General features: G+C 39.0%; 1 protein-coding gene and 1 long non-coding RNA gene across 2 annotated transcripts in view; both read right to left on the bottom strand.

The window, feature by feature from the left end:
- Positions 1-17,904: 17,904 nt before the first annotated feature.
- On the bottom strand, positions 17,905-20,478 carry LOC122092907 (disease resistance RPP8-like protein 3). The gene has a single exon (XM_042663210.1). It carries the CDS (start codon positions 20,476-20,478, stop codon positions 17,905-17,907), a length of 2,574 nt encoding a protein of 857 aa, XP_042519144.1.
- The window catches only part of LOC122093641, a 12,792-nt gene continuing 7,932 nt past the window's right edge, over positions 20,478-25,337 (bottom strand). Inside the window, exon 3 of the long non-coding RNA XR_006144520.1 lies at positions 20,478-20,611. This is a non-coding gene — a long non-coding RNA (uncharacterized LOC122093641). The remainder of the gene's footprint in view (positions 20,612-25,337) is intronic.

Raw genomic sequence — 25,337 nt, 5'->3', positions numbered from 1 at the left:
CAACACTCACACTCGCACTCGCACTCGCACTCGCACTCGCACTCGCACTCGCACTCGCACTCGCACTCGCACTCGCACTCGCACTCGCACTCGCACTCACACTCGCACTCATACTCACACATTGTAGGAAGAGCAGAAAAAAAAAGAACCAAAGATAAGCTCTCATGATATAGAATATGGTGGAAAGAGCTGCTATGTGAACATAACATCCTTGTCATTGAAAATGTTCCTCCAACTTCCTTCACCCCCAACTGCCAATTTTAAGCATCTGTAAAAGACGACGAGTCAGAGTTTACTAAATAATTAATATGACCACGATTACCTATTTGATGAATATCAAAGTTTAGACTACGATTATCAATTTAAGTAGTCTATGTAAGGATAACTAAGGACAATTCCAACTATGTAACATTTCCTAATTCAAATAATCGAGTCTTGATGTCATATAGTCTTGAGATGTGTTATATGACATGCATCTCATATAAGCCTTATTAATAATCATGTATGCTGCATACCAATCAAATTTAAAATAAAAATGACTTACACTAGATGATATGCATGGAACTCTTTTGAATTAATTAAACTAATTGGATCCATGAACTACAAAATTATTTATCTGATTGGAGGGTTATAGATATTTGAACTTTGTCAAATGTTTAATCTTTTCTCTGACCTTATCTATAATAGAGGTAAATCACATGGTCATGATCATGAACTATTGGCCAAGAGAATGTCCTAAATGTAATTTTTTTTAGATGAATAAAAATTTCATTACCAAGAGGAGAAGGGAAAGAATATACAGAGCCCCGGGGGAAAAATAAAAAAAGAAATATAAGTTGCAAGCCTGCAAGTTGCAAAGCACAAAGCAACCTAGGAATCAAGGGGGAAGGGAAGATGTAAAATGGAGGAGGGCAAACCCTAGGCAACATCAATGACCCTGTTCCTTAGGGAGTACCTTGTGTAGCGAAGGGGGAGCAAAGAAAGCTTCAAATTGACAAAAAAATATGGCAGTCCAAATCATATCAAAGGATTTGGAATTGGAAGTCTATCTTTTAATATTGCGCTCCATTCAAATGTGGTTGATAGTAGCATAAAAGACAAGCTTTCTAGCGGGTGTGACAGATGGAGCTTCCAGCAAAGGTCATGTCAATCATAACCACTCTCTCTGAAGGGGAAAGATGTGTTGACTGCGGGGCCAGCAATTGGAGATGATTCTTTTTCTAAATGGAGGAGACAACTGAAAAAATAGATGGTCGGAATCTTCAATCCAATACAGAAAAGGCAACAAGCTGGGGGGACATGAATGTGCTTGTAAATGAGAAAGGATTGGGTTGAGAGGTTGATGGAGAAAGCCCTAGGGGTAGGGAAGAATTCCCTAAGATGGGTCTCAGAGTTGTAGGGAGAGAACACACAATCAGATATTATACAAATCCAACTAGGGAGGGAGAAATCACATAAAGAAAAGGGGAACGGGAATCACACATAGCCCTAAGGTTCTCAAACATTAACGCAACTCATCATTCTTCAAATCTGTTCAATTAGAGTACATTAGCTCCTCTATATAAGAGGGCAGACTAGCAGTCATAACCTAACTAGGAGTTAGACTCCAAGTAGGACTAGACATTACATAATAGGAGTTGGATTCCAAATATGACTAGACTAGAACTTTAACATAGAGTAGGTAACTAACTAGTCATTCACTGATAAGGAAACCTAAACTAACTAAAAAACTGAAATAATAGAGGAAATAAACTCAAAACAGGGCTCTAACTTGGTTAATGAATTAAATCCCGTTTTCCTACTTTCTATCCATATTTTAGGCTCATTACAAAGAAAACCCAAGGGAACAAAGGCCCAACACATACATAATCCAACTCAAGGCTTATTTGTAATAAAATAAACTCTCCAGGAAGTAAAGTTGTGATGCGGGATATGACCTTTAAACCAGACAATCCTTCATCAGAGGGCAAGAGTGTTGCGTAACAACATCAAATTCTAAGATGAGAAGGAGCTAAAGGAACCAGAAGGGTCGGGAGACCAGATTATTCTATCTCTTCTTCCCCCTATAGCCAGAGGGATGGAAGGAAGGGAAGACCAGATGTCGAAGAGGTTGGGGGGGGGGGAGAGGATGGGATAGGGTCTCAGGATCGTTGGAGATGATGATCGCTATAGAGGCATCTTTGGGAAGACCAGAAGAGTAAATTGCTTTGGATCCCACCACTAAGAAAATGACTCCAGAGTGGTACTAGTTATCAAACCAAAGAAAGGTAGAGGTACCATCATCAATCAAGGTGAGAATGGCCTGGAGAGCAATCGAATGGATTTTGAGGATCTTGTGCCAAACCCATGAAGCATTGAGGGGTTGGGCAATAATCCAGAGAGAGTCTTTCCTAAGGATGATGGAGTGAGTCCAAGAGACCCATATACTATTTTGTTTAGAGACAATCTAACAAAGAAGCTTAAGGATACCCGTAGAGTTAATGTCTTGAGTTCGGCTCAAACCTAAATCTCTATCCTGCTAAGGAAGACACACAAAAGACCAACTGATTAGGTGGAGGAATGTTAAAGACTCCCCACCTTTCCAAGGGAAGGAGCACACATAAGGGATTCCACTTTCTTAAAGGTAGATTGTCGCAATTCATAAACATCGGACCTATAGATTTTGCAAGATTGGAGCACATATTTGATAAGCTCCAATTGGATAGCAGAGGAAAGAAGCTTGCCTTTTTGAAGCTGAAGCATTTTTCTAATCAACATGGGAGTATAGTTTTGATCAATATATCTGGCAAAAATAAGGGGATGGCCCATATATTTGACAGGGAGGGATCCGAGGGAGAAACTAGTAAGAGCAAGGAGATGTGCTTTGGAGTCTTCAGAGACACCAGACAGGAAGAGATGGGATTCAAGCATGGTTCGAGAACTCGAGCGAAATTTTGCATGTTTTGCAAGTATCGACCCAGGTCAAAATGAAACCTTAGGGGACTTTAAAAAATCACCTGTTTTGACAGGTTTCGACTAGGTTTCAAAACATAAGAAACTTCGACATTCTCTTGTGCATTTTTTCTCCCAAGTGTGTGAAACTTGGGGAAATAGTGGAGATTTTCATTTTTTGGCACTTGTTGATGCTTAATATCATTTAAGTAAATGTTTCATTTACTTAAGATATTATTCATAAATAAGGAAATACTCCCTATTTGAATCTAATAAAAATAATTTAAAACTCAAATTCCTAAAGGAAAAAAAGTCAACCCCCCAGTCTAAGAACAAAAACTGGATTTTGGCTATAGGGGTGATTTTCAACTTGTTGGGATTTTTCTTAATTATGAAAATTTTATAAATCCTATAATGTTAAAACATTGCTAAAAACCAAAAGTCCAGTAAAATAATCTTTTATTTTGATATCCCTAAATTTTTTTTTATTCAGTCGATTTAACAGCATTCGCGCACTTTAAATAAGTTTGACTAGAGCATAACTATGTCATTACAACTCAGATTTAAGTAATCTTAGATTTGTTAGAAAGCTGATTTTATGTTATACCTAATAAAAAAAATTTTCATATAAAAATAAAAATTATTTGACCAGTCAAACTTATTGTAGAACAAGAGCATTTCTCTAAATATTGATTATTTATAACTCAATGTGACTTGATATTGATTTTTTATGATTTGATGTGGCTAGATGTTGATTTTAATGACTTGATGTAGTTTAATGTTGATTTTTTATGATATAAGGTGTATATACCTTACTAAATAATGTTAGAAAAGATAACATGCGTGCCTTGAGGGTAGTGAGTCACTGCTTGGATGGAACTGCCTAAACACTCTACTTGGAATTGAGTCACCACTTTTGAGTGTTGAGTAATTGAATCACTACTATTCAGCGTTGATAGATAATTGTTGATGTAATATTTTTTATTGATTTTGGATTATTTGGATTATGTCTTATGTTTTGATGTAGAATGTAGACTATATATAGTCATTATGCAGTAAAGTTTCAGAATTTAAGCCAACAAGTCAGCATAATGATTATCGAACCTTTGGTTCACCATACAAGTAAGACTTTATATGTTTTTCTAATGAAACTAATGATGTGAATGTGTTAGAAATGTTTAAAATAGGTTGTTCACAAAAAATCAGACAAAAAAAAAAACACTGTTTCGGGGTCGAAACCTAAGTTTCCACCATAACTGGGAAAAATTCCCCGGTATCCTCGAAATTTCCCAGGTTTCCACCGAAATTTTGGTCTCCCTAGAGGTTGAAACCTGGTCGAAACTTGATACCGTGAACCTTGGATTTAAGAAGGTTGACGCAAAGGCCAGGAAACTCTTCAAAGAGGTGAATGGAGGACATGATGGACTCAATAGATAGGGTGTCAGCCTCAGAGAAAATCATGAGATCATCGGCAAAAAGGTCTCTTTCTCCGTTTGCCCTTCAAATCTTGAAATAAATAAATAAATAAATAAATAAAAAAAAAGAACATTTTATGGGGGAAAAAGTATTGTTTTCAAACTACATGTAAGTATTTAGTAATTTTAGAAATTTGTAGAGATTTTAATATTCATTAAAATCTACTCAAGTTGAATGAGGCTCACATACAAACAAACCATATTCAATTATGAATCCCAAATTTAGACCCGATCTATAATATGGATTGTACATATTTAGGTTAAGAATTTGGGTTGATGTTGAACATTGTGGAGGTAGGCATTAGATAATAGAATAATATTTTTTCTATTCTCTAAATAGTATTGGCTCCGTCTAAATGTAAGCATGCATGAAAATTTCATATTGTTCTGTCTGATGCTAGATTGAATCCATATTCAAGCCCTATCTGAAGTTGGATTGATATGGACCTGGGTGGTTCACCAGGTCATGGTCAGATTGGACCCGGATCAACTCCTTGAAATTTGGATTTGGGGCCGGAACAAAGGAGTTTCTTGTCCATATCTGACTAGTTTTATACAATGGACACATAACATGCTACAGGTGGCCCAACAAAATAACTGAGTTGGTTGTTCTTGCCGTAGGGTTGGAGCATCAGGATTGGCCACCCCAATATATGGGTTTACAAATTCAAATAATAGAGGATCTAAGGTGCCAAGATATGGATGGATCCCATATAAATATTTTTATATGACATGATTAGAATTTCAACCTGATTATGATGCTGGTTTTGTTAAATTTAATTATTTGTAGGACTGCCCCATTGTACTAGAACACACCCTAGGTAACAGCACTACTATTGACCTAATAGGGAGTTTGTATCATTTCACTTGAGTCTGTTTGGAATCCCCTACTAGAAAGTATGAGGAGAAAATGGAGTTCATAGTAAACTTTTTCCATACCCACACTGACTCATCTATGGCATTTGGATTATAAATAGAAGTAAAAAGAAGTTTGGTTAACTCTTTGAGATCTCTCATATGCAATATCCTCCATTTTCTCCATGTTTTTTCTAAGCTTTATTGCCTCCAAAATTAAATGTAAGTGCTACACAATAAAGAGAGGGAAGCACATAAGAAAACTAGTAGGGTTTCTAGTTGTATCAGAGATCTTCTATTTATAGTATTTCTTCTGTATTTATTTCACTTGAGTCTGTTTGGAATCCCCTACTAGAAAGTATGAGGAGAAAATGAAGTTCATAGTAAACTTTTTCCATACCCACACTGACTCATCTATGGTATTTGGATTATAAATAGAAGTAAAGAGAAGTTTGGTTAACTCTTTGAGGTATCTCATATGCAATATCCTCTATTTTCTCCATGTTTTTCTAAGCTTTATTGCCTCCAAAATTAAATGTAAGTGCTATATAATAAAGAGAGGGAAACACATAAGAACAATTCAGAGGAAAGAACAAGTCTACTTCTTGCTATATTTGTGGAAAAGACGGACATTTTGCAAAAAATTGTCCCCTGTCTCGCAAGAAATACAAGGTCATGCATATTTTATCTTCTCTTCATCATGAAGATCTTCAAGATGCAGACCTGGAATCTTTGTATTCCCTTGATGAATCACCCACAGATTTTTCCCTTTTGCCATTGATTTCCCAGTCACAGACTCAGGCCTAGAGTCTTCTCTCTCCAAGTCCGAGGAATCTAATCCCCTCTACCAAGTCATTCCTTTTATCTTCCCTTCTCAGACCTGCCTACAACCTTCTCCTCTTCCATGTCAAGCAGTTTCTCTCCCTCATGTCTCGGTTCAACTAATCCCTGAACCTTATGCAAAATCCATTAAAATCATAGCTTTCCTAGACACAGGAGCTGCTACCACCATTATGAATCCAAAAGTCCTTCCCAAATTCCTTTGGAAGACCTAGGAACCCCCTTTACCATTTCTTGTAGCCAATGGTGAAATTTTCCATATCAACCTAGTGTCTAAACATCCCATTAAAATTCAGCTTCTTCCTACCCTGCCTTTCACCCATACTGTTTTAGGAACCCATTTTCCAGGAAAAGACCTCATCATAGGTTTTGATGTTCTCAGTCATCTCCCTCTCCGTTGGACTCCCTATGGTCTTGTATATAAACAACAACTTCTTCCCTGGTCTCCTATTTCTAACCTTTTTTTTGCAGGTCCATCTTTGTTTGAAGAAATCAAAGCACACATCCTTTCAACATCATGTGCGGAATCTCATACAGATTTTCTTACAAAATGTTCACATCCTTTATGACAGAACTCTGCCTTCTTCATTACACTCCCTTTCAAGAAGAATGAGGATGTCAACCAACAAAAGCCAACCATCCAGGCATGAATCCAGAACATCTTTCTTTGGCAGTTCAAGGGATCCACCAATTACAGGTTCAAGGTATTACAGGTTCAAGGTCTTTTAGAATCTACCCTCTCTCCATGGGCATGCCAAGCATTTTATGTCAACAAACGGGCAGAATAATTCATGGAAAATTAAGAATGGTAATTAATTATCGGCCTTTAAATTTCTTTCTGGCTGATGATAAGTTCCCACTTCCAACTCGCCCGGCTTTACTCCTTCAGTTGGCCCATGCCAATATCTTCTCCAAGTTTGATCTCAAAGCAGGTTTTTGGTAGCTTGGGATAGTCCCAGAAGACAGACCAAAGACAGCCTTCTGTGTTCCAGGATACCATTTGCAATGGACAGTGATGCCTTTTGGTTTAAAGACAGCCCCATCAATCTTCCAAAGAGCCATGATGAAAATCTTTGCTCCCATCCAAGACCATGCTCTTATATATATTGATGATATTCTCCTCTTCTCTAAAGACGAGACAGATCATCTTCAACTTCTTCAACAATTTCATCAGATTGTTCAAGAATATGGTTTTATTCTCTCTCCTAAGAAAATGCAAATTGGTGTCTCTACCATTGATTTTCTTGGAGTTACCATCTCAAAAGGAAAATATAACCTTCAGCCTCATATTGCAACTTCGTTGTAGCTATTTTTAGATGGCCATCTGACAAAAAATCAGGTTCAACAATTTCTTGGGATAGTCAATTACATGACAAAGTTCCTTCCTCAGCAGATCAAGCATACCTCTCTGCTTCACCAGCTTTTGAGCAAAAAAGCTCCTCCTTAGTCTTCTGAACACACTATAGCAATTCAAGCTCTGAAGAAACTCTCTGAGAACCTCCCCACTCTCTATATCCCTTCTACTGGAAAAAGAGTTTTACAGACAGATGCAAGTGACACTCACTGGGGTGCCATTCTTCTTGAAGAATAGACTCCAACGACCAAAAGGACAGTTTGTGGTTACAAGAGTGGTTCTTTCAAGCCTTCTGAAGCTCATTACCATTCCACCTTTAAAGAGATCCTAGCAGTCAAGCGTGGCATAGAAAAATTTCAATTCCATCTTTTGGTCACAAGTTCCTCGTCAAACTCGACATGTTAAGTTTTCCCCATATGCATAAATTTCTGCAGAAGATCCTTCCCCATGCACAACTTCTTTGATGGGCTCAATGGTTCTCCCAATGGTCATTCGATGTTAAACACATCAAAGGAAAAGAAAATGTTTTGGCAGATTTCCTCTCCTAACCTACCTCAACCTTTGCTATCATACCTCTACTTTTCCCCATAAGCCCTGGAGCCTCTACCTCTCAACCTCAACCTCCACCACCTGGTCATAACCTCTACTGTTGTCTCCCCCTGAACTTCGCACCAAAAGTCCTACAAGACCTAACCCAGAGAAAAGTTATTTTCTGCAATAAGACTACGGCCATCCAACTTCTCAAAGTTGCTCTTCGCCATGAAGGAATAGTCTTACTAGGAAGCTCTTTTGACCCTGACTACCCATTCCTTACCCTTTTCTCCTTTACTACCCCATATGAACTTCAAGACCTTTCTCTTATCTACAAATGCATCTTTTGGCACCTCTATTCAGCCTACACCATTGCCCTAAGCCTTCCTCTTAGCACCATCCACTGGTTTACTTCCTGTTGGATGTTTCCCTACCGAGGTGTTCCACGACCCAATCTCATAATCCTGACCTTCCTACAACTTTTTGCTCCCATAAATCACTGGTTTAATCTCTTCTCACCCCATCTCTCAGAAACCATGGAAGAAAACCCAAACCAACACCATATCACCATCCTTTTCCACAGACCTCCTCTCGTTCACCAAACCTTTGAAAATCAATAACCCTGCCATTAAGTTCATTACACTCCTGATTTTCATGTGTTAAACATCAGGTCTTATGATCTCTTTACCACCCGAGCTCAAAATAGGAATAAATGGAGATCCTTTTTACACACTATGTATTCTGCAAATGATGTCTCTCCAAGTCAAGTTCCTACCCCTCTCCTTCTTCGAATGGATATTGCATGGGAACTCCATCAAACAGGCAGACTCATTGATCCATGTATTGAACAGCTGCTTGACGCTTACAATGATTGGTTGCTCATACCCAACCAGTAGCTCCGACAGCTCTGATAATTCCAATGTATAATTATATTGTTGCTAGCTGCTAGTGGTCGGTCCCACTTATTATCTTAGTTTGTGTTTGTTAATTATGTATCTTATCTTCTCGTGCTTTGTAAAAGCCTTATACGTGTTTAGTATGAGTAAGTGTGGGGTCTATGTAATATTATTGGATCCACTATTCACTATTGTAAGATTCTATAAATAAAGCTTTATGTGCTCAAATGAGAGTAAAAAAGTCTTTGAATATCTGGGCTCAGAGTAAAAATGGTATCAGAGTCAGAAATGCTCCAAGTTCTCTTCTCCTTCTCCAACTAATCTCCTCCTCTGGCTGTCCCTCTCGTTTGGGTTGAACCTGTTCTAGCTAAGGATACAGTCTAGGCCACAACCTTTTGCAAGTAATCCCTGCTTATGGTCCCTTCTGGCAGAAAAAGACCCTTGTGCGTGGTGGGCTTTCAGGCTAAGAATGTCGTTTTATGTCCTTTTGGCTCGGATTGCTCTGCAGTTCGGTGCTGTGATCAGGGGGTTCTTGATCGGCCTCGACTAGCTGTGTCCTTACCTACTTCAATTTCTCCGATGAGTGGTGATGGTTCAGATCTGGAGTAAGCCCATTATCTTTACTGCATTCCTATGGCTTCACCTTCTTCTTCCCTTTTTTCTTCTCCACGACGTTCTTGTCATCTCATTCCTCCTCCTCCTCTTCCTCTTCCTTAGATTATCTTTATGAACTTTCTTATGTCTTTGATGATCAGGTTATTCCTGTTACCCATACACCACTTTTAAATCCATACACTGTCTTCCCAAAAACTCCTACTCCTTCAAAATGGATAGCTCTTATTAAACCTAAAAAAACTCCACCTCTGAAAGAATTGGTTCAGGCTTCTCCCTTTGATCAATTCCAGGTCCCTGCTACTGAAAAGGAACAACTATTCACCCTTGATATACCTTCGAAGTTAATCCCCCAGTGGATCTAACAAGGTTATACCCACCTCCATCTTGAAGCCATCAAATTTGCTCTCTCCTTTCATGGCAAAAAAGGACTCCCAGTGATTTCTCGAGTAGCCCTTCTAGACAGTAGATTTTTACGGTATCAACATGCCGTAATTGCTACTGTTTAGACGACCCTAAATGCAAGAACAGTGTTTTTAACTTTGTATCCTAATTTTGACATCCCACTGTCAGATTCTCTTCTCCCTAGTGCCCTTAAATTTCAGTTCCACATAACTGGTGCTTCTTAGATTGTTATTGCTTAGGCTGCTACTTTACACTACCAGATGGCCTATCGACTATAAAATCATGCTTTTGATCTCCTTACTAGCCATTCGGAAGATGCTTTGTTCATAACAATGGACTCTAACCAAGTCCCTTGCTGTACCTATGTCCCACGACAGATTTCACTAGATGACCTCCTTCGTCTCCTTCCCTCTTCTTGGTTTACAGCCTAAGAACATCACATCTCTGGTTCTCTACAACAACCTCCTTCAGAACCTGTCCAGTCCACAGATCCAGAATACATCAGGCACTCCAATGGTGAAGTAGAAATCCGATTTCCTCCTCCAAAACCTCAAACCATTTCTTCTACTTTTCCAACCTCTTTTGGTATGATCCAAGAAAAAATTCTTGTCAAATCTTTTGATTCTCAAGGTGGCCCTATCTATTTCTTCCAAGATCCTGTTACCAGTCATAAATATTTTTACTTATATGACTGTGATTCTTGTCTACAAGATTCCGAGGATGAAACTCCTTTGACTTCCCGTTCTCCACGACAAAAGTCTTCCCAACAGATTTTATGAGAATGATATGAATTAGGAGATTCCTCTGTTGGTCCCCTCAGTGATGAATCCAGATACCCTTTCTTTGTCAAGTATGGAAAAAAGGTTACATCTCAACCTTCTCCCTCTACTTGCAAACCTCCACCAAAACTAAATTTTCCTCCTCCGTCTATTCCTCCCTGTTGTATGTATACTCCAGGTTCTTCTTCTTCTTCTCCCCTCAAGAATTTCCCAGGACCAAGTGACTCCGGCCTGGATATTCATGGTGTTCACCATGTCTGGAAAATAAAACCTTTAATACATGCTACAGGACAATCCTCAGAAATTTCTCCAACAGAAGCAACTTTGAATTGGCAAGTAGAAAATACAACTGTTCAAAACCAGTACCTTGAAAGAATTCTGGCCCAAACATAGCGAACCCATGGCACTTTGACTCACCATGATCATCTTTTACACTCTCTACGATGAGAAATTGATCAAGTACATACAGAACTCGCTGGAATTGCATCTAGTGTCGTAGATACCACTGCTACTTTTGCCCTTATTGGCCAGAAGGAAAAGCATCTCCGGTATCTTGAAGCTCAACTTCAGAGCTTACAGCGCCCACAACCTCCTTCTTCTGCAACAAGCACGCAGCAACCACTTCCAGTTACAGTTTCAAGCTTCATCCCACAAGATCCCTTTACCATATATGCCTCTCCTGCTCCACCAGTTGTCTCTTCCCCAAGGAATTTTCCTATTGATGAACTCAAAGAACTCCAGCGACAACAATGTTTTCTTCCTAAAAGAACAATGGCACCTAGAGGTCGTGTCCGTGGTAGACTTCCTCCAGCATGGACAACCACTACCACTTTAATGGATCTTAGTGATGATTATGAAGAAGAATTTGTAGATGCCCTGCCAGCACCTCCTCCTTTTACCCCTTATCCTATGCCCGTCTCTTACCTAGCACCGCCAGCTCTGGTGCCAGTACCACCACCTATTCCTCAGACTGCACCTCCCCCTTCCACCCCTGTAACTGCTCAACCTGCTAAAACCATTCATGCCATCATTACCCCCTCAGAGAATGATTTATCTGAGTACCTTACAAACCTTACCATTACTGATCCCCTTCTGTCATTTATGAATGATGGTCCATGTCCTACTGCTCCCTATGTCTCAGAAATGGATGATGACCCTGAAATCCATAATCCTGAGGATCCACCTAGACCAAATCCTATTCCACCCACACCTTATACCCCGTATCAAAACCAGGAACCCGGAACAGTTTTTCACCTTGGATGACATCTCTGTCTCTAAATGGGCATCCAGAATTGTAGATTTTCATGCATGGATCAATGCAAAATTACTTCATGAAGGAGCCTCCATTGTCACAGTCTTCTCCAAATTCGTTGCAATGGTATTTAGCTCTTGGCCCTTACAAACAACTTCAACTTGTCCAACTCACAAAGAGCCAATTTATTACCACTCTATCAAGAGTTTCTCGGCCCAGTTTCTAATGATTTATCCAAGGCCTGTGACGAATACCTTCAGATGAAGTGTTGTTCCCTAAACAGATCAGATCTTGATAAACATTTTTCAAGAATGACTGATCGTTTCCATAAGATTGGTGGTATTGATGACGAAATCTCAAACAGGTTTTCTTGAATTCTCTTCCAGAACCCCTTGGCGCAGACACACAGCAGTTTTTGAGGAACCAGAACATTCCATTAGCTTCATGTACTATTGGTTCTCTCTACAGCTATGCTCTTACTGCCCTTGATAAACTCTGCAACATCAAAAAAGTCTGGAAAGATTTGCAAGATAGATCTGATAAGGTCTCTTCTGCCTGTGATACTTCTTATCTCAAGATCAAGTGCAAAGGTGACAGGTCTTGTGATTGTTCCACCAAGAAGTCCTCTCATCACAGAAAGTTTCCACCTTTCTCTCAGCATCAGAAATGGAAACCGAAAAAGAAGTTCTCCTTCAAATCTCCAAAGTTCAGGAAAAAATGGAGATTTCTTCGAAAAAAGCAATTCAGGTTGTATCAGAGATCTTCTATTTATAGTATTTCTCTTGTATTTATTTATTTTTTTAAAAATAAATTCATTACCAAGGAGAAAAGAATATATAAGGTGAGTAGGGGGGGAGAGAGGACTGAAGCCCACAAAAGATCCAATAGGGGATGGCCCCAACGACTAAAAATCAACACAGTGATACACCAGGGGGGAGATAATAGAGATAGGAAGACCCCGGGGCACAATAGTGTACCTGTTCCTTGGGGTGTCTCGAACCATACAATGGCAGATGTAACCAAGTTTGGAGCACTATTAGTTAAAACACGTTTAAAATGCGGTTGTCATTTTTATACATTTAAAATGCGTTTTTACGTATGCTATTATACAATGCGGGAAAAAAGAGTATGGCTAGACAATCTATTGAAAACACGTTTTAAACGGACGTTTTAAACACACACCCGTATTTTAAGGGTAGAATTATAATTTTTTATATTCATTAAAAAAAAAAAAAACATTTGATAGGGTTTTGGAATTTGGACGTCTCCCCTATAATCTCTCTCTCTCTCTCTCTTTGTCTTTCTCTCTCTATAGCCATGGAGCCTGACAACTTACAATCTTCCTCAAAGTTTCCCTGAAACTTCACTACTGCTGCTGATTTCGCTGCCGACAAAGCTTGCAAGCAAACAGGGGCTAATTGCAAAGACTAGAGATTGAAAGGGCTCCCAAGAAATTGCAGATTTTAAAGGAACTAGAGTTATGGAGATATTATCTCTAATATAGAAAAGAAAAGGTAAGCACAGACACTAGTGTGGAATCAAACCACAGTCGCCACATTTCATCTGCAGACTCAACACCAACGAGGAAGCGCTGCAAATTTCGTCGGCAGTCGGCACCAGCGAGGAACCGCCATAAATTTCGTTGGCAAACTCGGCAGCAACGATTACAACCCATGGTGGCAAGTAGCCACTCTAAGAATCCAAGCTCCTTTGTTTTTTTAGGTACGAGCTCAAGGAAGACAGAAGACTCCTTTCTTCTCACTCCTCTCTCTCATTAATTTTTTCACATTCTTTCTTTCTCTGATTCACTATGTCACGTGACAATTGATTTTTATTAAATATCTATGATATTGCTTTTGCAGTTATTACCATTAGACACTATATTAACATTGGAAGATGGAGGAAAAAGACAACCAAACTTGTTACAGAGTACAGAATCAGGGGTTGATATTTCTCCAAATCATAACACTTGATTAAAATTACATTTAAAACTACAAAGTAGAATTTATTCCAGTGGTTGTGAACATATTATAATAATATATGTATGAATGTTTGATTTTGTTGTAGTTTAGAACATTAGATGCAGGTATATAGGTAATAATCTCTCAAATTACATGAGTATACTGCATTTTTTTTGGTTTCGTTTTTTTGAAAACTACATGTTTAATACTCGTACCATTCATTTCCGTCCGTTTGCCATTTTCTTTTTTTTTACCTTTTTTTGACTGTACCGTTCATCGTTATCTGTTTAAAACCCGTACCATATGTCTCTGTTTTTTTGTCATTCTTGTTTTTTCTAACAATGGTTTGGAGTTGACATCGAAGTAGATGGCTTTCCAAATCTTATCAAAGGAGCGAGAATTAGAAGTCCATCTACGAAGATTGCGCTCCATCTAGATATGGTTGATAGTAGCGCAAAAGGACAATATCACAGATAGAGGATCCACCATAGGTCATGTCGATCCAGATCCATTCTCTACTCAAGGGGAGAATTCTTTTACTGAAAGGCCAATAAGAGGCGAGGACTCTCTTCCAGATAGTGGAGGAGAAGGGGTTGGAGAAGAAGAGATGATTAACATCTTCAATGCCATTCCAACAAAAACAGCAGGAATGGGGGACTTAGATGTGTCAATAGATAAGTAAGGATTGTGTAGGAAGGCAGTTGGCAAGAGCATAGCTTGGGATATGACCTTTGAACCAAATGATGCTACGCCAGGGGATGAGGGGATCCTTTGAACTAATAAAATCCCATACAGAGGCAGAAAATAACAATTCCAAAGGGGTAGGAGACTAGATTTTTTTGTCCTGCCTTCCTCAGTGGCCAGGGGATTGGGGGGACAGAGGACCAGAGGTCAGCAAGGGGGGAGAGGTGGGAGGGGGAGACTGGTCACCCTGGGAGATGATAAATGTAGCATTGGCTGATCTACTCAAGCCGGAAGAATAAATAATCTTGGGGGAGATCAAGGGGAGGAGGATGTTAGAGGGGTGCCAGGGGTCAAGCCATAGGGAGGTTGAGGCTCCATCCCCTATGGAGTGAGAGATCGCACTAAGCACAATAGATCTAGTGGACAAGATATTACATCATATCCAAAAGGGATTGGAAAGAAGAGAAGCAATCCACATGGAGTCCCTTTTGAGGAGACGAGAGTGGACTCACGAAATCCAAATGCTGTTATGCTTGAAGGAAATTTTCTAGATGAGCTTGAGGATGCCTATAGAATTAACACCCTTGATTCTTTTGAGGCCAAGACACCCTTCAGATTTTGGGCGACAAACTTTGTCCCAAGGAAGAGGGTGGAGGAATTTGAAAGTGTCCATACCTTTCGAGAAAAAAGAATAGAGCAAATGCTTGAAGGATTTGGAGGTGGCAGCTAGGATTGGGACAATGCTCGACCGGTAGAGATACATGGATTGGAGGACTAACCTGATGAGGACTAAGTGACCAGCATGGGAGAGGAGCTTACCCTTCCAGAGCTGGAGCATTTTCCTAAGAAGACCAAGTAGAGGGGAGCAGAGGGTAGTAGAATTTTATATTAAAATCTCTCTGATGATCTTATGGCATAGAATGATGTTGTTAGCAATGCTTCCCTCAGCTATAAAGGCAGATTGATTTGGATTGGCGATAGAAACAATGGCCAATTGGATCATTTTGGCAAGAATTTTGGCTATGAATTTGCACAGGAGGTTGCAGAGAGAAATGAGATTGCAATCAAATATGGATTTCGCTCCCTCTTTCTTCTGGAGAAGGCAGAGGAATGTGTGGTTTATCCCTTTGATCTGACTAATGGCAATGATGTGATCATATCTGATGATGTGCCAACAAGAAGAGAAGAATTCCATACTAAAACCGTCTAGCCTAGGAGCTTTGTTGGCTTTGTAAGAGAGGATAGCGTAAAGGATTTCATCCTCAGAAGGATGGCTTGGAAAGAGGGAAGGAGGTGGGAAGAGACAAGTTTATTGAGAAGGTTAGGGGGGAATGGGAGGGATAGATGGGGAAGCGGGAGGGTGGAAAAGATTAGAGAAGAAAGATGCGGCCTCAAATTTAATGTCTTCAGGATTCAGGGGGGTGGAGCCATTTCGGTCAATGAGCTTGGAGATGGAATTGGTTCTTGCTTTTAATGGATCTATGGAAGTAGGAAGACTTGGAGTCTCCTAGGTCAAGCCATTTGATCTTGGATAGTTACCTAAGAAAGCTTTCCTCCTGGGCAAGGGGGAGGAGAGCTCAGAGGAGGTAGTTTTCACTTCTTCAGCAAGGGAGGCATTGAGGAGGTCAAGTTGGAGGCTAGATTAGATGAGATCAAGCTTTGCTTGATAGGAGGATTAGAGTTCCAAGTTTTAAGAGCAAACTTGACATTTCTAAGCTTCCTGATGAGGACGATGACAGGTGAGGAGAAAGCTTGGACCGTGATGGCCTAAGCATCCCGAAGTAAAGGAATGAAGTCCTGGTGGAGAGATCACATGTTGAAGGGGGCTTCGGGCCAAAGGAGATGGGGGGTGGATAAGAAGGGAGATGGAGAGTGGTCAGAAATACCACGGAGATCAAGCCTCGTTTACAAGGACTCTATCTAACTTGCACGCAATCTTGGCAATCCCACTTCTACATTCTGCCAAGTGAATTTGGCCCTAGACCGCCTCAAGTCATCATGCTATATTATGACTACAGTCATTGAAGGACTCAATTGAGGATAGGTCTATAGGGTCACCACCAAACATTTCGTGACTAGCTTTGACCACATTAAAGTCACCTCCAAGACCCCAAGGAAAGGATCCAATGGATGGGGCAATGGATCGGAGCTCATTCCAGAGAGGCAATCTTACCAGGGCACAATTAATGCCATAAATGAATGTGAAGAAACAAGGGGGGAGCCGGGAGGGGAGGAGATGGAGAAGTGGATGCATAGAGCAGAGGAGGAGATCAGAGAGGTTGATTTTGAGGGGGTTTCAGAGGATCCAGATTCGCTCAATTGGGTGGTGGGAGTAATTGGATAGAAAGGACCAGGAGGGAACTTTAGATGAGACAATGCGGATGGCATTGGGCTAAAGAACTCTGGTCTCAAGAAGGCAGCAAAGGGCTGCATCAGAGAATTTGGGGAGGGAACGAATGGTAGCATGCTTTGCCGAGGAGATAAGACCTCGAGCATTCCAGATGGTCCAGGGGATCATTTAGGCTTGGAGGATGGGGCATTGAATGCTCAGAAGAGCCAGAAGGGACTTTGAAGGGACCCCAAGAAGATTTGGAATTCTGCCTTATCTGGTATTACCTGAGAGGGTGTCAGACTTCTTAGTTCCCTTATTCCTCTTTTGCATCTGCATAGCAATCTTATACAGATATGACATAAATATGAAGTTATCATTTTCAAGGTATCTGCTCCTGAAAAAGCTCTATTTTTCACTTTGATCTATATTATAAATCATTGTATTACTATTTGTGCATTTGATAAGAATCTGCACTCGATCTTGACTACATGTCACATCAACTTAAATTGGCTACCCATGCATAATCTGTTATTCAGAACCTATGTAATTTACATTTATTTTACTGTTTCTTTGGTTTGCATATTAAGTACTAAAATTCGAAAACAAGAATAAATTAATTCATTAATGAAAAATTCCATAAATTGGCTTCAAGGGCATACTTATCTATCATTCCCTTCTTTCTAATATGTTCTGCACAAATTTGTCATAGTTCAATTATGGTTTGCATTGCAACAAGTCACACTAAAAGATATGGAAATCAAAAGTTCTTGCAAATAGAAATTGTGCAATGAATAGCCGTATAGCAGTTTGAAATGGATCTATTTTCAACGCAAAATCACAAGTATCTGCATCTAAAACCAAGTTGTTAAAGATATTTTTCATAGAATAAAAAAGGTGTTTAAAATCTTCAATGTGACATTCAAATCAGCAAAGATATCGGAAGAAAACAGAACCAATGGTTTAACATGGGCAGGACTGAAATAGAAACTCACCAGATTCAAACTTGAGAAGCAGAAGCACCAGGATAGATCAAGACCTCAAGCTTATTTTTCTTGAAATTGCCAATCGTCTCCGTAATCCTTACAGGGAGCCACAACAATTCAAGTTTTTGAAGGGTAGTTATGTCCCACAGTCCCTTAGGAATCATATCTAGACCAGGACATTTACTGATGACCACTCGTTTAAGCTTCGGCACTGCTCCTTCCCCTAGTTTCCAACTCACTATGCTTGAATCTTCAATTTTCAATAATTGCAGCTTTGGAAACCAGCCTTTTTTGAAGACCAACTCATCATCATCAAAAGATGCTCCGTCTAATTTTAGTATCTGAAGATTGAGTAGATTTTGGAACATTTCAATTGTTTCAAACTGCAGGTAGGCAGTCTTTATGCTAATCTTAGTGATGGATTGTGGCAGTTTGATCGCTTCCTCAAAGGTGCATTCATTTGAAAATTTCAGAGATTCAAGGTAGCGTAGGTCAAAGGTTGATTCTTGGTCATCTGAGGAGTAACATTGGTAGCCATACAACCCTAACTTTCTCAAATTAGGTGCTTTCTCTGCTATCTTAACTCGCCCAGCAGGATTTTGTGATATGTAACATAGAGTTTGGAGATTGAAGAGACAGTTTGTACCTGCATTTTTCGGTAGTCTACTGGGCCCATCTAAATACAGATGCCTCAATTGTTGCATACTCCAAATTCCTTCTGGCAAGACATTTATTCGAGACCTTCTCAGGTCGAGAGTTTGCAGATTGTCAAGGGCACAGATGGTCAACGGGACACCAGCAACATCAGCAGTTTTTATCCTTAGGTACTTCAGAAGAATCAGCTTTTCAATAGCCTTTGGGAGCCTATATACCTCCCCGTCCCCCAAATCTAACACCCTAAGCAACTTGAAGCGTTTAAAAAGTTTCTCCCAATGTTCTTCAGAAAATTTATGCTTGTCTTGATCAAAACAGAGGAGGGTGCGGACATGGTTAATTTCGGAGGGATCGGCATTCAAAATGTAGTCCCGGCGACTACAATGAATGGACAGCCTTCTTGGTTTGGTTTGGGTTTGGGATGAGGGAATACTACTGTGAGATTCAAGAAATTTCTCTTTCCTGGACAATTTAAGGCAGAGATCACGTATAAGATCATGACAGCGACATATTTTGACACCGCCATCTGATCTCCATTCCTCTACTTGGATCAAGCTCCGCGCAATGAGTTGACGCAGGTAGTCCTCAGCAACATCTTCCATTCTATGCCTGCTTTCATCTATTTTTTCTATAAAGCCTTCGGAGATCCACAGTTGGAACAGCTGCCTTGTGGATATCTTGTAGTCTTCAGGGAAAAGACCCAAGTAGAGAAAGCAAGGTCGAAGGTATGGAGGCAAGTCGTGGTAACTCAAGCCCAATATTTCCAAGCATAGGGTTTCCTGTTCTACGTGCCAATTAACACCTCCAACCATAGCATTCCAGGTGTGTTCATCCTTGTCTCTACATGCTAGAAGACCACCTAACACCACTATTGCTAGTGGCAATCCTCCACACTTGGCTACAATTTTTTTACCAAGAGTTTTTAAACTGTCTGGGCAGGTCTGTCCTCGGAAAACCTTCTTGGTGAAGAGTTCCCAACTCTCTTTATCATTTAGAAATCGAAGAGAAAGTGGGTATTTTCTGCTTGCATGACGAGCAACTTCTATGATTCGAGTTGTAACAAGTACTCGACTTCCATTTTTATCATTTGGAAAAACTTCCTTTAGCTCATCCCAATGTTTCTTCTTCCATACATCATCCAGCACTACTAAATACTTGTGACCAGATAATTGCTTCGTCAGCTCTTGCTTCAGCTGCTGCACTGACATCTTGACGGTCATCGGCGCGACTTGGTTGAGGATTGCCAGCAGCAACTCTTTCATGTTACAATCTTGTGAAACACTTACCCAAGCACGGCATCTGAAACAATCTATAACAAAAGGATCTTTGTAGACCTTCCTCGCGAGGGTTGTTTTACCCAATCCCCCCATACCGGAGATTGAGATCACATCCAACTCTTCTGTTTCTTCGACCAGCTGATTAACCAATGTCTCTGCCTCCTCCACGAAACCAACCACATCATCTTCTTCCACTTCCTTCCTCTGTTTCTGCAGCGAATCATACCTCTGCAACTCTTCATCTTCATCGACGCTCTTCTGTTGGATCTGGTACTTATCATTGTTTTCATATATTTCTCTAATTGTTGTTTCGAGTTTTGTTATCTTATCCGCGACAGCATGAAGCATTGTTGCTTGGTTGAAGCCCCGGAAGAACTTCACCACTTTGTTTCTTTTCCTCTGCTTGGCGACGTTGACGACATATGTGTCAACGATATCCTCAGCTTCACCAGCAACTCTCCTAATGTCATCCACCAGCTGCATCACATTGCTGTGCTGATCGCGTTTTCCCTCAGAGTTCTTAAGGAAGTTTTTCATGTACGGTAGCTTATTTTGAAGAGATTGAATTTGTCCCTCGACCCCAAGAAGCAAATTCGCTTGGTTAACAAGAAGCTGGGACAGATTGGTCACTAGAGTGGAAACAATTGTATCTGCCATTTCCACTTTCTGATGCTTTCTGCACTTTTGTTCTAAAGGGCACCAAAATTGAAGTCTACCAAAGTCTCTTCAAGTCAAGCCCCAGATATTGTGGATCACATGAGAAGATAGTGGATTTCACAGGACATAGCACCTACATTTTTAAAATTAGCAGTAGTGAGATAGAGAAGGGATATTAGAAAGCGATTTAACTTGTTTCCACTACTTTTTTTTTTTTTGCCTACAAGCTTAGAAAAAATATATTAAAAGAAAAAAAGTGTATAAAAAAGAAACAAGAAACAATAGAGAAAAGGAACCCCACCGTCAGCATGGCCATCAATCAAAACTCACAAAGGAAAAAATAAAATTGTTCAACAATCTAAAAATCTATAGACTTAATGAGTCAGGAGCTTTTACTATGGCACCGTTTAACGACGTTTCATTTCTATGTTTTCTTGTTCTTAGAAACGGAGAAACAACCTAAAAAACATTTGATAAAGTTGTTCTGTTTCACCCGTTTCTAGAAACATAAATCAAAATTTATGCCTATTTACATTTCTAGAAACGACTTTGACGAAACAAGTTAGACTTGTTTTGTCGTTTCTAAAAACGAATTTGAGAGAAAAAAGGCTGTTGTGCCCGATAAATCTCTCAACTATTTAAACCTAAAAAGAGGCAACCGAACCCTTTCTCACTTTTGGGCATCCGATGATTCTATTGGGTTTTTTTTTAGTGGCATTATGTCTATAAAAAACGTTTTGAGAAACAGGTTTATCGAACATCAAAAAATTCGTTTTTGTTTCTGAAAACATGAAAAGCCGTTTCTGCTATTTCTAGACACAAAAATAGTAGAAACGCTATCAAACGCTGCCGTACATGTCCACTTTAAATATTGCCATGTGATTATTTATTTTTAATTTTGGATAGAAAGTAAGGTTTGGGAACTTGGTACCGGGAACAAGATTGGTGAAGGTTGATATCGATCTGATATGGATCGACTTAGATCAGATAGAAATACCCATGCTTTCAATTAAAATACCATTTTTGGACTATTTTTCCATTCATCGGTACTGGTCCATCAATATGATATCAGCCAAGAATTGGGATTGATCAAGGTCAATTATGATCCAATCTAATGGATCTTGACCGATGCAATCCAATTCCTTGAACTATGATAGAAAGTTCATGTTATGGATTATTCACCTATCTAATTTTAGAGCCGTGTTCAATCAAGGTTGAGGGTTCTATGAGCAAGTAAGGTACTTGACATTTGTTTTTTTTAATCAATATTTCTCACTCGAAAAAAATCTAATACAATAATACTTGTGAGGAGGCGTCTTTGCATGTGTGTCATTTAGTATACACCTTCTTTTTCCTTCGATCAAAATACCTTCTTTGTTATTGACATGCATTACATGTATGCCTATGAATGCTTGCACTACCCATTTGATTTGTCATGTGACAATTCTAGTGATTTAAAGTGGGTGTATAAGAAAGGTTCAGGCGTGTTGGATGAGCTGGACTCTCCTTATCTTTGAACAACATAGCTTCATTAGTAAATTAAAAAAATAAAAATAATAAAGGAAAATTTTACATATTCCAACCCTAAAATACACCTAACGTCAAGTGAGTGACTGTTTTAAAAAATCACAACTGCTCCCACTTTGGATAACGGTGTTAATTTTAAATTTTGTAAAAGAGGAGACAGTATTAACTCTGTTATATCCCTCTATATAACCCATCTTAAATGTTCAAATGCTCTCTTAAATAGGGGGTCAATTGGATATTTTGGTGTGGAAAGGGGTTTCCGTTGAGGATGCCCTCTTCTTTTCATCCTAGCTGAAGAAGTTCTTTGCAGAGGATTGAAGTGCCCAATGGAGGAGAAGAAAATCCAATCGCTACCGGGCCCAAGAAGTGTTAGTGTACTAAGCCACCTTCTATTCGTAGATGACATATTTATTTTTGTGAATGCCTCATAGGTATGTGAGAAATTTTAAATCATTTCTTTCTGAGTATTAGGACTTTTGGGGGGGGGGGAGTTTTGAAAAAAAAAAAGCTCTTTATTGGGAAGGTGGCTCCCCATAGAAGAAAATTTATCTCTAACCCAGTGTGTGACTTTCCTACCCGATATTTGGGTGGGGAAATTCTGAAGGGTTAGGTGAAACTGGATCTCATGCTTCCTTTAATAGAAAAAATCAAAAGTATGTTATCAGGGTGCAAGAGGAAACTTTTATCTATGGCTGGTCGCGTGGAATTAGTAAAATTGGTGGTGTCGGGGATTTTGATCTACAAGTAGGGGCGTCAATTGGATGGTTCGGTTTGGTTTCGGTTGGGTTGAATCGGTTTCGGTCTAGGAATGAGGGAGTCCAAAACCAATTCATTAAGGAATTTCGATTTTTGGTCGGTTTTGGTTTCGGTTTATTTCAGTTTTTCAATATCGGGTTAATACGGGTTTAGATCGGTTTATTATTGGGCTTGAACCATAATGAATCTTATATTCATAATTTATAGTGATAAGATTTGACAAAAAAACACTTTAAATTTATAATTAAATCATGGTTTATTATTGTAAGGGAAAGATAACCAATATTCAAACCAATAGATAACAAATTACTAAGAAGATAACTAATATTGAAATCACAAAATGAACCCTATTATCCAATCAGTCATTAACTATACAACTAGTTTTCTATAGTGAACAAAGAAATCAATGGAAACATTATTACATTTTACAAATCAATTTCTCTATTCATAACCTAATATTCAATGATTTATAACAATTCCCCTTACAATAAAAAATGTTCTCACTCATATTGTAAAAAATGGATGGTCAATCCACCAATTTATAATCTCATAATCATTAATCTTTTTATCGGTTTTATTCGGTTTGGTTTCGGTTTGGTTATTAGTTGGTTTGGTTTGGATTGGTTTTCAACCGGTCCCAACATGCCTCAGTCCAAAACCAATCAAAAAATGATCAGATTGGTTCGGTTTGGATTTTATTGTCAGTTTTGATCAATTTTATCGGTTTGGAATAGGTTTTGACACCCTTATCTACAAGTATTTATTGGTGGCCTGAATCTGTAATCAGAATGGTTGAGGAATGGATTAGAAATTTCATCAAGGGGAAACTTTTATCTATAGCTGGTCGCGTGGAATTAGTAAAATTGGTGGTGTCAGGTATTCTGATCTACAATTATTTACTATGGCCTGAATCTGTAATCAGAATGGTTGAAGAATGGATTAGAAACTTCATCAAGACAGGTGACGTTGATTTATTTAAAAAATTACAGTAAAATGGGTGGACATTTGTTGCCCAAAGGAAGCAGGTGGCCTTAGTATTCGAAGGATGAAGGATGTTAATAAAGCTTGCGTTAGTAAACTTGTTTGGCAGATAAAGCATGAAAAGTCAACCATAAGTAGATTTTTCGAGCCCAGTTTGTCAATGGAGATGGATCGCTTAAATTGGGTTATCGCTCTTCAACCACTTGGACTGGTATTAAGAAAATATGGGATTTTGTCTCTTTCAAAGGAAGATGGGTGGTTGGTAATGGTGAAAGCATTCTTTTCTGGTCGGATAGATGGTTGAGAGACTTCACGGTGGAAGAAAGGTCTATTCTGGATGATTCTGTTTTTCGTGACAACGAGCTTTGAGTATTTGAATTCATTTCGGGTTCTCAATGGACTTTCCGTGAAGTTGAATCAAATTTTATGAATGAGATTTTCTCTTCAGTATCAGCTATTGAAATTCCTTCATTTCATGTGGAGGATGCTAGCTTGTTATTGGAGTTTTTCTTCTTCTGGTCTCTTCTTTGTTAAAACAGCCTGGGAAGCTTCGAGAGAGGTGAAGCTGAAAGTGGGTGATCTGAGTTAGTTTGGGGTAATCATCTTCAGCCTTGTCAAGCAACTTTTGGGTGAAAATTATTTCATGGTAAGGCAACTGATGAAAAGATGCATGCGAAAGGAATATTTTTGCCGTCAAGGTGCGATTTTTGTTGCAAAGAGGAGTCAATGACTCGTATTTTCTTGAGTTTGGTGAATGTTCACGTAAGTGAACTGGGACTTCCAATTTATTTACTCTAATATGTTGACACTTGTTTTCTTGTTTTTCTAATTCCTCCTATACAAGATGATGTTCTTTTCAACTCTTGCACCGTAGCAACTAAATGAAAGAGCATACAAGAAAAAGAAGAAGATGAGAGAGAAAATAAAATAATCTCTTATGACTTGTTATAACAAGAAAAAATTACAAAACGGAATCAAAGCAATTACCTTCCGTTTTTATTGGGATCATTTTTTTTCTTCTTAATTTATAAATCTTCAGAATATTTGAAAATAGGATAATGGGTAGTTACCATTCGGTTAAGGATTTAACAAGTGTCAACATATTAGCGTAAATGACTTGGGAGTTCACTTACGTAAAGATTCACCAATCTCATTTTCTTCAAGTGTGACTTCACTAGGTACATGTGGAATTCTTTCTCGGGAAATTTACTATCACTCCCCTACACTTGACATATATTTACTAAAGCTCCCCTACCTTTTACTTTTTTTTACTGAAACTCCCCTGTTTTTTTATTTTTACATCTCTTTCTCCCCTGCTCTTTTTAAATGCCTAGATGACCCTTCTTTTTTATTTGTAATCTGTTACACATTTTTTTATTTTCAAATTGATTGGTTGGTTTGAGCCAAACCACTAATAAGTTTTGTCTCATCTAATCATCTAGGATATTTTAAAATCAAAAAAGAATAATTTTGTAGCCGATCTATATCTATATCGGTATCATATGTTCCAATCGGGTGCCACGCATTTTTTTTTTTTTAATCCTTAGATAGACTGAGACCAATACCAATCTAATGTTGATAAAAAAAAAAAAAAA

This window comes from Macadamia integrifolia, chromosome 11 (assembly GCF_013358625.1).
Source record: "Macadamia integrifolia cultivar HAES 741 chromosome 11, SCU_Mint_v3, whole genome shotgun sequence".
NCBI lineage: Eukaryota > Viridiplantae > Streptophyta > Magnoliopsida > Proteales > Proteaceae > Macadamia > Macadamia integrifolia.
The sequence above is the reverse complement of the archived record's forward strand: the minus strand, read 5'-3'. Positions and strand labels throughout refer to the sequence as shown.

What these genes read in the sequence shown, in the direction of transcription:
- LOC122092907 (XM_042663210.1), bottom strand. Translation starts at nt 20,478, where the DNA reads ATGGCAGATACAATTGTTTCCACTCTAGTGACCAATCTGTCCCAGCTT.